At 40.0% G+C, this 12,155-nt stretch overlaps 1 protein-coding gene across 12 annotated transcripts in view; it reads right to left on the bottom strand.

The window, feature by feature from the left end:
• The window catches only part of TNRC6C (trinucleotide repeat containing adaptor 6C), a 106,730-nt gene that overhangs the window by 23,023 nt on the left and 71,552 nt on the right, over positions 1-12,155 (bottom strand). For 4 of the 12 annotated variants that reach the window (XM_066565760.1, XM_066565756.1, XM_066565752.1 and 1 more), the window contains 6 exons: positions 7,411-7,620; positions 6,008-6,174; positions 5,261-5,365; positions 4,738-4,818; positions 4,064-4,133; positions 3,723-3,868 (listed from right to left, as the gene is read on the bottom strand). In XM_066565760.1, the coding sequence (XP_066421857.1) occupies positions 3,723-3,868; positions 4,064-4,133; positions 4,738-4,818; positions 5,261-5,365; positions 6,008-6,174; positions 7,411-7,620 (779 nt within the window). The remainder of the gene's footprint in view (positions 1-3,722; positions 3,869-4,063; positions 4,134-4,737; positions 4,819-5,260; positions 5,366-6,007; positions 6,175-7,410; positions 7,621-12,155) is intronic. The other 8 variants (XM_066565762.1, XM_066565763.1, XM_066565759.1 and 5 more) reach the window with 5 other exon arrangements.

Genomic DNA, 12,155 nt, shown 5'->3' with positions numbered 1-12,155 from the left:
TATTCAAGTCTTGCCTTACTGATATTATTTTTTCTCAATTTGGAAATAGGCAGTGCCAAGGATGGTGAAGGACACACTGGAGACCCAGGCATTTCATTTCCAGACTCCTTCATAAGTGTGTTCCTTGGCTGAATTGCAGCAAATGGCTTTGTGTGAGTTTATAACATTTTGTTCATATTCACCTGGTTCTATTTCATTTAATTTGAACGTGTTGCACTGTGCTGCACAAATCTGTGCTCAGTAACTGAACTAAAATCAATTCATTTAACATGAAGTATTTTAGTTGGTCAAATTAAAGCACCCTTTAGCATTTTCAAGCCAGACTAGAGGACAATTTTACTGCTCACAGTGGTTTCTGACCCATTATTTCTCAGGATCCTTTATGCAATAATTGTTTCCTGAAGAACAATCTTTTCTACCTAACCTTTCCTCTTCAGTGATTTTCTTACAAATTTATGTTACACTTCTTCCTCAGGCTACTCAATTAAAAATTGAATCATCACATTAATGCTCAATCCAGCACTGCTTTTAACTTTTTTGAAGGGACTTGGCACACCCATAAAATCCTACTGGTAGTGGTGTTTTCTACTAGAGTTATCTAACACAAAGCAGCACCACACTGGTGATTTTTAGGATTTTGGGAAGTCTCTCACAATAGTCTCACATATCAAATGTGACAGAATGCAAGTGGAATTACTCAAAGGTTTTTAGTCCTATGAGATATGGACAATTTAGCGGAGGATGCCTGGACACTTTGGCAGTCACCTGCCAACAACTGCCACTTCATGAATCAAAATGTCTCAACAGGCAGATGAGAGGCTGATGAATCTGCCAGAGGTCTTTGTATAAAGTCAGTTACAGAAGTATCTGGCAGAAAATACACACTGACTTCTTAAAAAAAAAGATGGAAATAAAAAAATCCTTTCCTCAGAGAGGAAGTTCAAGTAATAAAATCTTATCTAAAATAAAGTTATCTTCAAATCAAACAGGAATTAGGCAAAAGAAAGCTGGAGGAAATGCAATAGTCAAAGAAGTGCTCATCATACAAGGGGTGATGAAAATGGTTTCAGTCATTGGATCACAAGTGGCTGAGATGGAGCAAAGAAGAATTTTAAAGAAAACTTTAAAATCCTAGTGATCATTATCTAACTGTGACATCTAAAAAAGTTTCTCCATATTAACACAATATTCTCCTTATTGTCCCAAAGATGAAAACCAATCACAGCTCCCGGAGATTACTGGGCTCAAAATGTGAAGGATAAGGCTGAAAAAACCCAACAAACACTATGTTCAAATCAGAAACAAGGAACAGGTTTAGTCAGAAGATTTTTGGAAGATTTTTTGGATGCTGAGAGGCATCAAGGCTTGCAGACCTGAATTTTGCAGTAGTAGAGCAGAGGAGCTGATCACTGACTGTGAGGGTAGGGAAAAGGACACTTCATCTGCAAGGTGAGAATTTCAGAGTCCCAAGCCAAAGTCTATATTTGAAAAAAAAAATCCCTTCTCTAGGCTTATTCCTGGTATTTTAAGGATGTTTCCAGGGAAATCTGACATGTTTTTCTTACAAATCTGATGGCTCCAGAAGGCACCAGGTAACATCTTCAGGCAAACCTGACACCTAAGCACAGCATGCCTGCCACCAAATGTGACATAATGTGGTTGAGATCACGTATCAGGGCTGCATCTCTATTCCCTCAAGGCCACTGGATATTCCCTCTTGTCCTTTTATGGTGCTACAGGTCAAAATAACATCCTGAGGGATAATAAATCAACAAAGCACCGAGTGCTGAAGATTGACTCAGTGTGACATGGAATAAAGAGCACCTGCAGCAAGCAGAGAAAGCAAACACTCAAAGGTGATGTTGAATTGCAAAGACCACTCCTGATGCAGAGAGAACAGGGAGTTCACTGGGTCCACAGGCAAATGTCAGGGTTGGAAATTTTCCCTCCTCAAATGTATAAAGTTAAAAAAAATATGAAGTGCTGGCTTTAGCTGTTCAGAGAAAAATGATGGTGTCTCAATGCAGGTGAGCTGAGAGTGGTAACAATGAGCATAGTACCCCAAATTACAAATTCATGGAGAGGAACCTTGCAGAACTTATTGAAGACTCAACAAAAGGATGATGACTTGATAAAGCCGTAAGTAAAACAAGGAATGCTGGCTGGAGTGCTCTGTCCAGCTGTGTGGAGAGCTTGTTCCTCACCAAGGATGACCTAAACAGAAACAAGACAGCTCCAGACTCATGCCCTGAAACAGCACCTCAAAGGGCAAAAAGGTTTTGGAGGAATTGCTTAACTAGCATGAGCTGTAAATCTGGAAAGAATTTCTTTGGAGGAATAAAAACTCTGTGTTCTTAGAGTAGAAATTATATTTATTTAATTCACTTAGCAAGTTGCTCAACACTGTGATAGCTAACAAATACAGTGTGGGATTATTTCCTTTGTTAGAGCCAAGTCACTGTGACAGATTATGCCTAGACTGATAGATTTTACTTACTGTATGAATATTAATGATTTTAGTACTCCCTTCTCAATAGTTGTGTTTAACATATGTTTCCAGAATTATGCATCATGCTGCACATAATGCACCTCTCTCTCTGGCAAGAATTTCACTGCTGAAGATATTGTTATCCAAGAAAATGAAAGGCTAACTGGCATGCATGCATCTTTTGTGGCCTTCAATTAACACATTCATTAAATTCTGCCATGGCAAAGAATGAGCTTTATATGAGTGGATTTCATTACTGCCTCACACCTGTACACAACTCATGTGAAATGAATTGGTTGCAGCACAGTTGGTCAAAAGCACTGATTTCTGTGGTCAGAATCCTCCACCACTCATCTGTATGAACCTTTAAATAAGCTGTGAAATACAGAATGACATCTGAGATTCTTCTTTACTTATCAATAATTTTCAGGGGGATTCTTAGGTGATTTGGTAAGTTCCTCCAGGATTTTCTGTCAAGGCTGTAAATCTCATTTCCTACTGAAGATTTGGCTGCACTTTTCCATATATTCTCTTCTTTAGTCACTTTGAATCCTGAACATCACAAACTTCTGACTTTTCCTCAGTCATTAAACAGTGCTGGAAAGTTTGTCATATGTGATCACAGAAAGGGAAGCTCATTGGAGAAGCTTTTTATGACTGTGCATGTCTGCTCCGAGACTTAACAAAAATACCTGAACTCCTCCTTTGTATTTAAGTACTGAAATTTCTAAGAAGCTCAAAACTAAAAGAAGAGAAATTAAGAGCCTAATTCTTGGAAGATTTTGAACTCCTCCTTTGTATTTAGGTACTGAACTTCCACTGGAACTTTTAAGAAGCTCAAAACTAAAAGAAGAGAAATTAAGAGCCTACTTCTTGCAAGATTTTGGCCTTGGTCCTGCCTGATTGTGAATTTGGGCAAGGTTCACTGACTGCACTCTCATAGATTCCTGTGGGGTTTTTTTGCTCTTTTTTTTCCCCCATTTCTAGTTCCACCATGTTACTGATTCCTTAGCAAGTTTTCAAGTGTAAAACAGGGGATGATCATTCTTTATTTCTATGTGAGAATCAAATCACTGCTCCTTTCCACAAGAACTGAATTCCCCACAAGACTGGAAAAACACAAGAAAAGGAACAAACCCATATCCATCACATTTCTTTCTACGCTTTCTAAAGCAGACAGTGGAAATCATCAGCATTTTTACACTATGCACCATGTTCCTGCTGCTGAACTCACCTTGTCAAGGAAGGTGGGGCGGTCCATGGAAGACTCTTTGGAGATTGGTGGTGGGCGGCAGCCAAGGGGTTTGGTGACCATTCCATTATAGTCGGTCACTCCCATTCCACGCTTGTCCATTTCCACCTTCTTTTCCAGCAGAGCACCTGCACAGAAAAGGAAAATATATTGCAAAAGTTGAGGCAGAGGGAGTAAAGTTGCCAACAGCAGTTCAGAGAAATTCATCTTGCTTACAAAAGCAAGGCAAGAAAATAAATATTTTCCAATTAGTCTGAGTATAATCAAATGCTTATATTCATGCAGGGTTCCTGTGTTGCTTTAAAGACAAAAAAGTTACTTACACAGATACTTACTCATGGCCTGATCAAGATTCATACTGTTGCTCTTCAAGGCCTCTTCCGCTGGCTCTCTCTGTCAAAAACAGGAATTACGTTAAGAGGAAAAGTAATCACGTTCATGTGATTTCAAAGTAACCTGAGAAAACAGACACAACTCTTAAATACTGGGTTTAATGTTTACTCAGCAGCCTAAATAATGTCTGTGTGTGGTTTTTGCCTGCTTTCAGCAATCCTCACAATTCAGGTATTTCAGTTTGTCAAGGAAGTACTGGCTCTACAAGGTGAAACACATTGTTCTGTTTAAACATATTCCTGTTTTCCATGAACAACTCAAATATCACAATGATATGACTTTCTCTAAGAAACAACCCAGCTATACTCTCATTTCACCTGTTTAATGAAAAAAGAGGAATGGGAGGGGATTATTACTGCACTTCAAAGTAATACCTGTTGTTATAAAACTATGAACTTCAAAATCTTATCCCAGTTCATCTCAGAGCACTGAATAGGTTTAGAGCAGATTTCTGAAATCACAGCATGTGTTTAAATGCAGGTCAGAGCTACTTCCTGGCCTGGAGACTGAAGATCTTGGTGTAGCTACATACAGTCTGAAACAGCCACAGTCAGAAGTACAAGCTAAAAGCTAAGGCACAGTGTGCTGGCTGAGCACTACTCACAGGGAAGCCCATGTCTGTGAGCTGTTTTATCAGACGGTTCATGATCCAGGCCTCATCCTGCTTGCTAGATGTCTTCATGCCCTTAGTAAATAAATGGGAGATTCCATTAATGGGCTGCTTGCCACGTTCATTGTAGTGAGATGTACATAAAAGAAATGGTAAGTGGTTTTTATTAATAGCACATGCTACTGAAAGATGTATTAGTACATTAATTCAGAAAGTATTGAAGAACCCTCCGAGCAACGCGACTAAGATTCTCTTCCCCCAAAAGTGTAAAAATTTATCTCAGCTGAATAGGTGTTCAGTGTACTATTTAGTATTTGATTTGCTGGCCACTGAATTAAAGCCACCTTTGAATTTACGTATTTCATTTTAATCCTTGGCAGAAAAATATAACGAAATAAAGCTGAAATAGTACAACACTTCCTGAAAAACATTCCCAAAAACAAGTTTGCAACCTTGAAGTTAAGAATGTTACTCAGTGTATTTTCTTAAAAACAAACAAGAGCGTCTAGATAAACACCTTTAAAAGATCTTTGTGCAGCTTTTCTATCACAATATCCTTAAGAAGTCTCTTCTTTTCAGTTCTCCAGAAAGTACCAAGGGACAAGCGCGGATTTGTTTTGGGCTGCGGACAGTACAAGAAACAACCATACTTGATCAAATCACCGGCCTAACTGTTGGCTAATGGATTAACAAACAAAGTGGCTAAATGCATTCCCAATTCCTTTAAGTTACAGCCTGGCCTTGTCCTGAAATAAAGACTGTGCAATGGAAAATCTCCTCACACAATTGTCTACGTTCTCGGTTGAGTGCAGCATTAACACAAGTTCACTTTGTTCTCACACACACACACACACACCGTCCTCACAAATAGAAAACAGCTTTTTGTGTTCAACAGCTCCATCACAATGTTTGCTTTTCCACCACCATGGGAAGTGTCTGAAAGCCCCCTTAACACCTTCTTCTCTTTCTGTTAATACATTATCATTTCTTTAGAACACATGGAAGCTTATAAAACTTAGAGAAAACAAAGGCAATGACAACAAAACTCCCAAAGCATCTGACATGCCTAAATTCAAAGATCTCCCATTTTCCCCTGGAAACAAGGTAGGCTGTACTTGAACCACTGTAGTGGCAAGCTGTGCTTGTGTTCAGGTGTCAGAGGTTTAATTTCAGGTGTAATGCACCAGCAAATTTGTGACAACTTATTCTACAAACGTTACACTAATTCCACTCTTGCTAGAGAGTGTCTTTATTTTTGTCTTACCTTTTGAAGTCCTTTCTTCGGGGCATTCCCCCAGGAATTACAGGAGGAGCTGCTCTCTTGTGAAGCAGTATTATTCCACATATCTCCTTCTTCATCTTCCCACTGACTAGTACTGAGATTCACATCATCCCCACCACTGCCCCAGCCTTCTTGCATAGATTTTGAAGCTGGAGGGAAAGTGGGAGAAGAAAAATATTATTCAGCTGCCTGCAAATTTCACAGAAATAGTCTTTTGTGCCATATCCATTGTGCTAAGATGAGCATTTTCAAGAGACAAAGAGGTTCATCACATAGCTTAGAATGTCTTCTTTGAAGCTAGCAAAAAAAAAGGGAAGTTCTCTAAGAGAAGAAAACATCCAGCAACTTCCAAGTCCTGCTTTTCCCAGAACCATTAAGATCTGTGGTCATGGCCACTCCACTCTCCCAGGAACAAGGAACCAAAGTAGGAGCACACATTTGTTAAGTGCTATTTTGCTTTCAATGAACCTCACCATTTTACATACCACATTCTTCCATGAACAAACCAGATTTCAAAGTCATTAATGCTCAGACACTCATTCCCATCTTGAAGAATGGAGAATCTGAAAGGAGCTTGTGGGCTGCAGGAACACTTCACATTCAGTGATGAGGTTGTGTCACCTCAGTCTGTTTTTTTCTGTTTACTCTGTTTAAAGCTGGGATTACTCATCTTAAGAGCTCTCACTCCTCCTTTTATGTTTTCTGGGAATTCTAACTATGTCTCACTATGGTATTTTGCAGGAGTGAATCTCTAGGCAACCTCCACAGCCAAGAGAAGAGTCTAAAGCAATCAGTGGCCCTCAGGACATTCAGAGATGGAGGAGATTTATCAAATACCCGAGTTAGGAATCACGAAGCAGGAAGTTGTTCAGGATGTTCCTGAACCTGGCAACAGTTTTAATGGCTGAAGAAAACACCCACTCACTCAGTTTAACCCAACATGAGGTTGTTATGATTAGTGGCTCTCAGGTGTTGCTTTTCCTACCAGAATCAATTCTATCCTGACTGTTCTCCACTGCTTCTCATCCCAATACAGGTTTATTTTAGACACCAAGGGTTTAAGTCCTAGTCACGTTCTTCTGCAGTTTCACAGTTTCCTGCACCTCTGCCATGTTGCTTTTCAAACACACCAAACTACTCTCCTTTAAATTTCCAGATGGATGCACCATATTCATATTTCTGAATTAACTGAGTATTTGGATTAACATGGCCTTGTGGCAGCTAACACAGTTTTAAGAATGAAATCACAAAGGCTGCCTGTGACTGAAATGCAGAGAAAAGCACAAGTGGCAGAAGCAAACTCCTGTGACTGGAATGCAGAGAAAAGCACAAGTGGCAGAAGCAAACCCCCTCCCCTGCCAGGACAGTGGCAGCCCTGTGTGTACCTGGTTTGCACAGTGCTGGGGCAGCAGCTGGAGCATTTGTTCTTCCATAGGTCCCTGCAGGCTCGGCAGGATTCTCTCCCCACCCAGTCCCACTGCTGGGGGGCTTCCCCCAGGCTGAAGTGCCATTATCAACTGCAGCAGAAGGGGAGGAGGGCTCTCCCCAGGAAGCTTCACTCTTGGTGTGGACAGCAGGCATCTCTCCCCAGCCTGCTGGAGCAAGGCAAGGAGAACAGTGATGAGAGGAAAGGTTTCTTCATCAAATAATTCAAAAAAAGTTTAAATTTTGCTCGTGAGTTTCTCTGGAAAGAGCAGGAACCAGTAAGTACATACAGTGATTGTAGTTATGTGTGTTTAAAAAAAATCCCTTAAATTTGGTCTTGAGAGTTTTTTCTTAGTTCAATACTAATGTCAAGTTGTCAACACAACAGAAAGAGGGGTTTTCTCCAGAGCCAGGAGCAACCAGGCTGCCAAGTGAACACCACACTGGTCCCAAGGAGCAGCTGCTCCTCCCTGCCCAGGGCCAGAATTCCAGAGACCAAGACCCCAGTCTGACTTGGGCCTTGCTTCCTTGAAAAATCTTAACCTATTTTAATTCCTTTTTACTGTTTACAAACTATAAAATCTCTTTTCTCATGCCCTGGCAGTAAGATGCTGTTTGATTGTTCCCACTTTGAGTGAAGATTATCTGTGCTGCATGTATTCCTTACAGCTTTTATTACAGCTCATGGTTACCTACCTATCCCTCATCACTGACCCTCTACATTATAATAAATATTATTTTAAGGGGAATTAATCAAGACTGCAATGAGAATCCATAATCAAACCACAAGGAATGGCAGGTAGAAGCCATTGTTTTCCTACACAGCATTACATGAACTCACTGAAGACGTAAGCTACTCCAAAGAAACAGCTTTAGTCTGGCTGGCCTTGAATGTAATGCTCTTAAATCCATCTGACAGGATTTTAGCCCTGCAGCTGAACGTGGCAGCAACAGCCACAGGGCTCCTGAGCCTACAGAGCAACCTGGCCACACAGCAAAAGGGGAACCTGAATTTACAGCCATTGTTATCAGAGATGTTCTGGAGAGAGGACTTGGATCACGGGTAGAGTTCAAGGTACTTTGTAAACAAGCACAAAGAGAGGCACAAGCAAGAAAACAAAATTCTTACAGACACTTGACACTAACCTATTTTTCTACAATTGTAAAAAAAAAACTACATCCCATTACATGACAGCTGAGATCTTCACAAATATTGTAGAATTCAGTCTGCTTTAAAATTCCACTGGTAATTAGGCTGCTAAATCAGGAACTTGTTCTCTTTTCATTGGAGATGAATGTTATTAAGAGGAGTATTTTCTAAGTGAATGACCAGATGCTGCTTTGCCACAGCATTATTTCCTTTTTTTGCTCCACAATGGTATCTGTAAAAATACTTTGGAAAGGTTTCAAAATGCAGGAACAACATCTTCTCCACATATTGACACCCAGAATAGGTAGGCAAAGGCAAGGGAGTGTCTAACAGCACCTTGAAATACACTGGAATAAGCAAACAATAATGGTTCATTGAGCAACAAGTCCTTGCAGAACTCACTGAATTCCACAGAATTCTCCTTACCAGAAACTGCAGCAGCATCCATTGCCAATAACAACTCAAACATTGCCTGGCAGAGAAAACAATCAAATAGATGGGCCCAGAGCTGTGCATTGATACCATGTTCCTGCATGATATATTTATTTTAGGTTCTATTCCTTACTGCAGCTCTCTCAGACACTGATGCCAGTGCAGATGGCACAGTGGGTGTCAACCTCTCCACTGGTGTATTGCAGTTTCAGAAAACCCCTTCTCTACCAGCAAGAGGCACTGAATTAAAAGAGAGCTCCTGAAACAATCCAAAATGTCACTATTTCATTCAAGCTATTTCCATTTGAAACAAAAATACCATGGTTTAGGCTCGATCAATGTACCTTACATTTCTGGTTATTTTAAGGTGTGTAAAGAAGATAAACTGGCAGATCCACAGATGTACCCAAATGAACCTGTAGTTAACATGACAGCTTCCTTGGTGTTGCACCTGAAATGCTTATTTCAAGGTTCCTGGTTGTATTTTCTAGCCAACTTTATTTAAGAGAGGATTTATTTGAGTTTCTGCCTCACTACTCAGAAGGCAACTGGCAGACAACTGTGTGTATTAAATCATACTGGCAGCTGAAAAAGATTAACTGCAGGCAAATGAAACACAAAACAAAACATCTCCACAACACCACCCAGCCTGCAAACAGGGACAGTGCAGAGTATTAACATCTCCCTGACTTCAGGCAACCTCTACTGGAAACTTTACCTAATTCAATTTAGGAAATCATCCTTAAAACACAATTTATACATTAAAAAGCCAAAGTGTGCTATGCTAAAGAGTAAAAACCTCAAAAAAAACCCCATTCCTCTGTTGCCCTTAGAAATACAACAACTTTAACTAAAGGCCACAGATGTGTCATGTCCAAATTATATTAAGTGCTTTCAAATGCACTGAGCAGGAAATAATATGGGATTACAAATAATGGGAGGGCCAGCCTTTACTAACACAAAATAGTACAAGTCCAGAAAAGCAAACAAAATAAATCTACAAAAAGTTTTCCAAACTATCTTAACAGCTAAAATTAAGTGCAGGAAATTAGTAAATAAAACCTGAAGGCTGCTGGAAAAATAACCTGTGAACTGCAAGAACTACCCTGTCTGTAAGTTCTGGAGCATTTCTCAATTGCAAACCTGTTTCCCCTCTGTGTAAATACTCCTGTCCCAGTGCTACTGTCTCTGTGCTATCTTCTATGACCCCAAATGATTCTGTTTTAGAAAGTTTAAAGGTGAATAATGTTACATTTTTGAATGAATGATGGAAAACTCCCCATGGCTGTTGGGAAGGCAAACCAAGACCTTTGAGTGGTCTCAAAAACTGAACCTGCCAAATGTTTTCAAAAGTTCTGCTTGGAGAAAACTTCCTATTTTCTGTATCATGAAAATAATACAGATTTAAGCTCTTCTGGTAAAAAGCTCCTTAAAACCCACCCAGATCTGCACAAATGTTGTTTCACAACAGAACATGCTCCATTTAAAGGCTTCTTTGGCAAGAAAGTGAGGTTTTAGTACTGAAGTTTTTAAACATTGTTAGAATTGCAAGAAATGAAAAGATCCCAGTAAGTAATAAACATGGACACATTGGCAGAGCTTTGTTTTATAGAAATAAAAACATAATTAACATTGGGCCACAGCCAACAGGAAATCCTCAAGGGAAAGTGAAATGTTAACTAAGCTGTGGCAGGATGCAGTTGTTTTCCCTCAAAATAACCCTATAGCTATTTGGATGGAAGAAATTGTTTTCTTTCAAGTTGTTGGTCCGTGATAAATACCAGAGCACATGAGCACAATACAGGCAAACCAAAATATTAGAACCATATATAGATAAAAAAGAAGATATTAGGCAGAAAAGATGTTGTTTACTAATTACACATTAATTATTATGGGTTTTATATATACATTTAAGAGCCACCTACAAGCCTTAATCTTTCAAATTCTCCTTTTCTGAAAGGGATTCCAGTTCATCACCGAGCATTCAGAAAGCTCTAATTTGGGTTTCAGCAGTGACATCACCCTTGTGTGAAAATCGAGGGCAGCTCTCTCAGCATCACTTGGCTGCCCCCCAAAACCTGGCTATTCATGGGCTCAGCACCCACCAGAGGGTTTTAGGTTTGCACATGAGCACCCTAAAGGAGCCCAAAGCTGAGCTGCTTTCAAATCCATTCTGATGGAAGTTCAAAGTAAGAAAAACACTGCCATGTGAGCTGCCACTCAGTGGCACAGGATTATAAAAGGAACAGAGATGTTTGGAGCTTTCAGAACTTAGACCCAGTTCAGGTTTTTAAAACTTAAGCTCCTCACTCTCTAGTAACCACAAAGACCTTAATTTGTGACCTACAATCCCCACAGGGAAGGCTGTGTTATCTTCTGTTGTTGCTTTCCTCAGCTGGAGGATGCTGGAACCCTGCCAGGCTCTCCTGATGTAATGAGCAGGAAAGCATCAAGCCCACTCCTCAGCACTTGGAGGATCTGATGCTGTTTGGGATCCAAAAATCTCTTTAAATTATTTCTGTTTGCAAAACCATTTCTCATTTCTTATTCCCCTCATATCAAAGCTGCATGAGTTAGAAATGCTAGGAAGAATTATGCACAAGTAATTTAGATTAAACCCCAATCTAACTCAGACCCACCAGCTTTCTGCCCCTTTCTAATTAATTCACCAGCACCTTAAGAATAAGCTCCTATAACCACTAAGGACTGTATCTATCCCATTATCTATCTCTTTCCCCCCTTTCTTTTTCCTCTTCTTTTCCAGTGGAAAATGAAACTCCTTAGAGCATTCCTTATTTTCACCAAGTGTTTACCAACATCTGCTTCCCATCAATGGCTTTTAAGTTCTGCCTTCAAAGGATCTGGAGAACTTCTGGGGATGGGTGACAACTTGAATAACAAGACTGTAACTTGGCCTCTATTTCCAAACTAATAAAGCATACACTCCAATCCCAGAAGGAACTGTTAATCCTTTGTGAACTCCTAACTAGGGCTGTGCAGCAGAATTAAAATCCACTTCTTTGCCTGCAGGATGTGTGACTGTGACCACCTCCATCTGCCAACTCCTCCCTACTTATACAGGAATGGAATCCATGATTCTTTGTTCATTATATTCCCAGAAAG

This window comes from Molothrus aeneus, chromosome 25 (assembly GCF_037042795.1).
Source record: "Molothrus aeneus isolate 106 chromosome 25, BPBGC_Maene_1.0, whole genome shotgun sequence".
NCBI lineage: Eukaryota > Metazoa > Chordata > Aves > Passeriformes > Icteridae > Molothrus > Molothrus aeneus.
The sequence above is the reverse complement of the archived record's forward strand: the minus strand, read 5'-3'. Positions and strand labels throughout refer to the sequence as shown.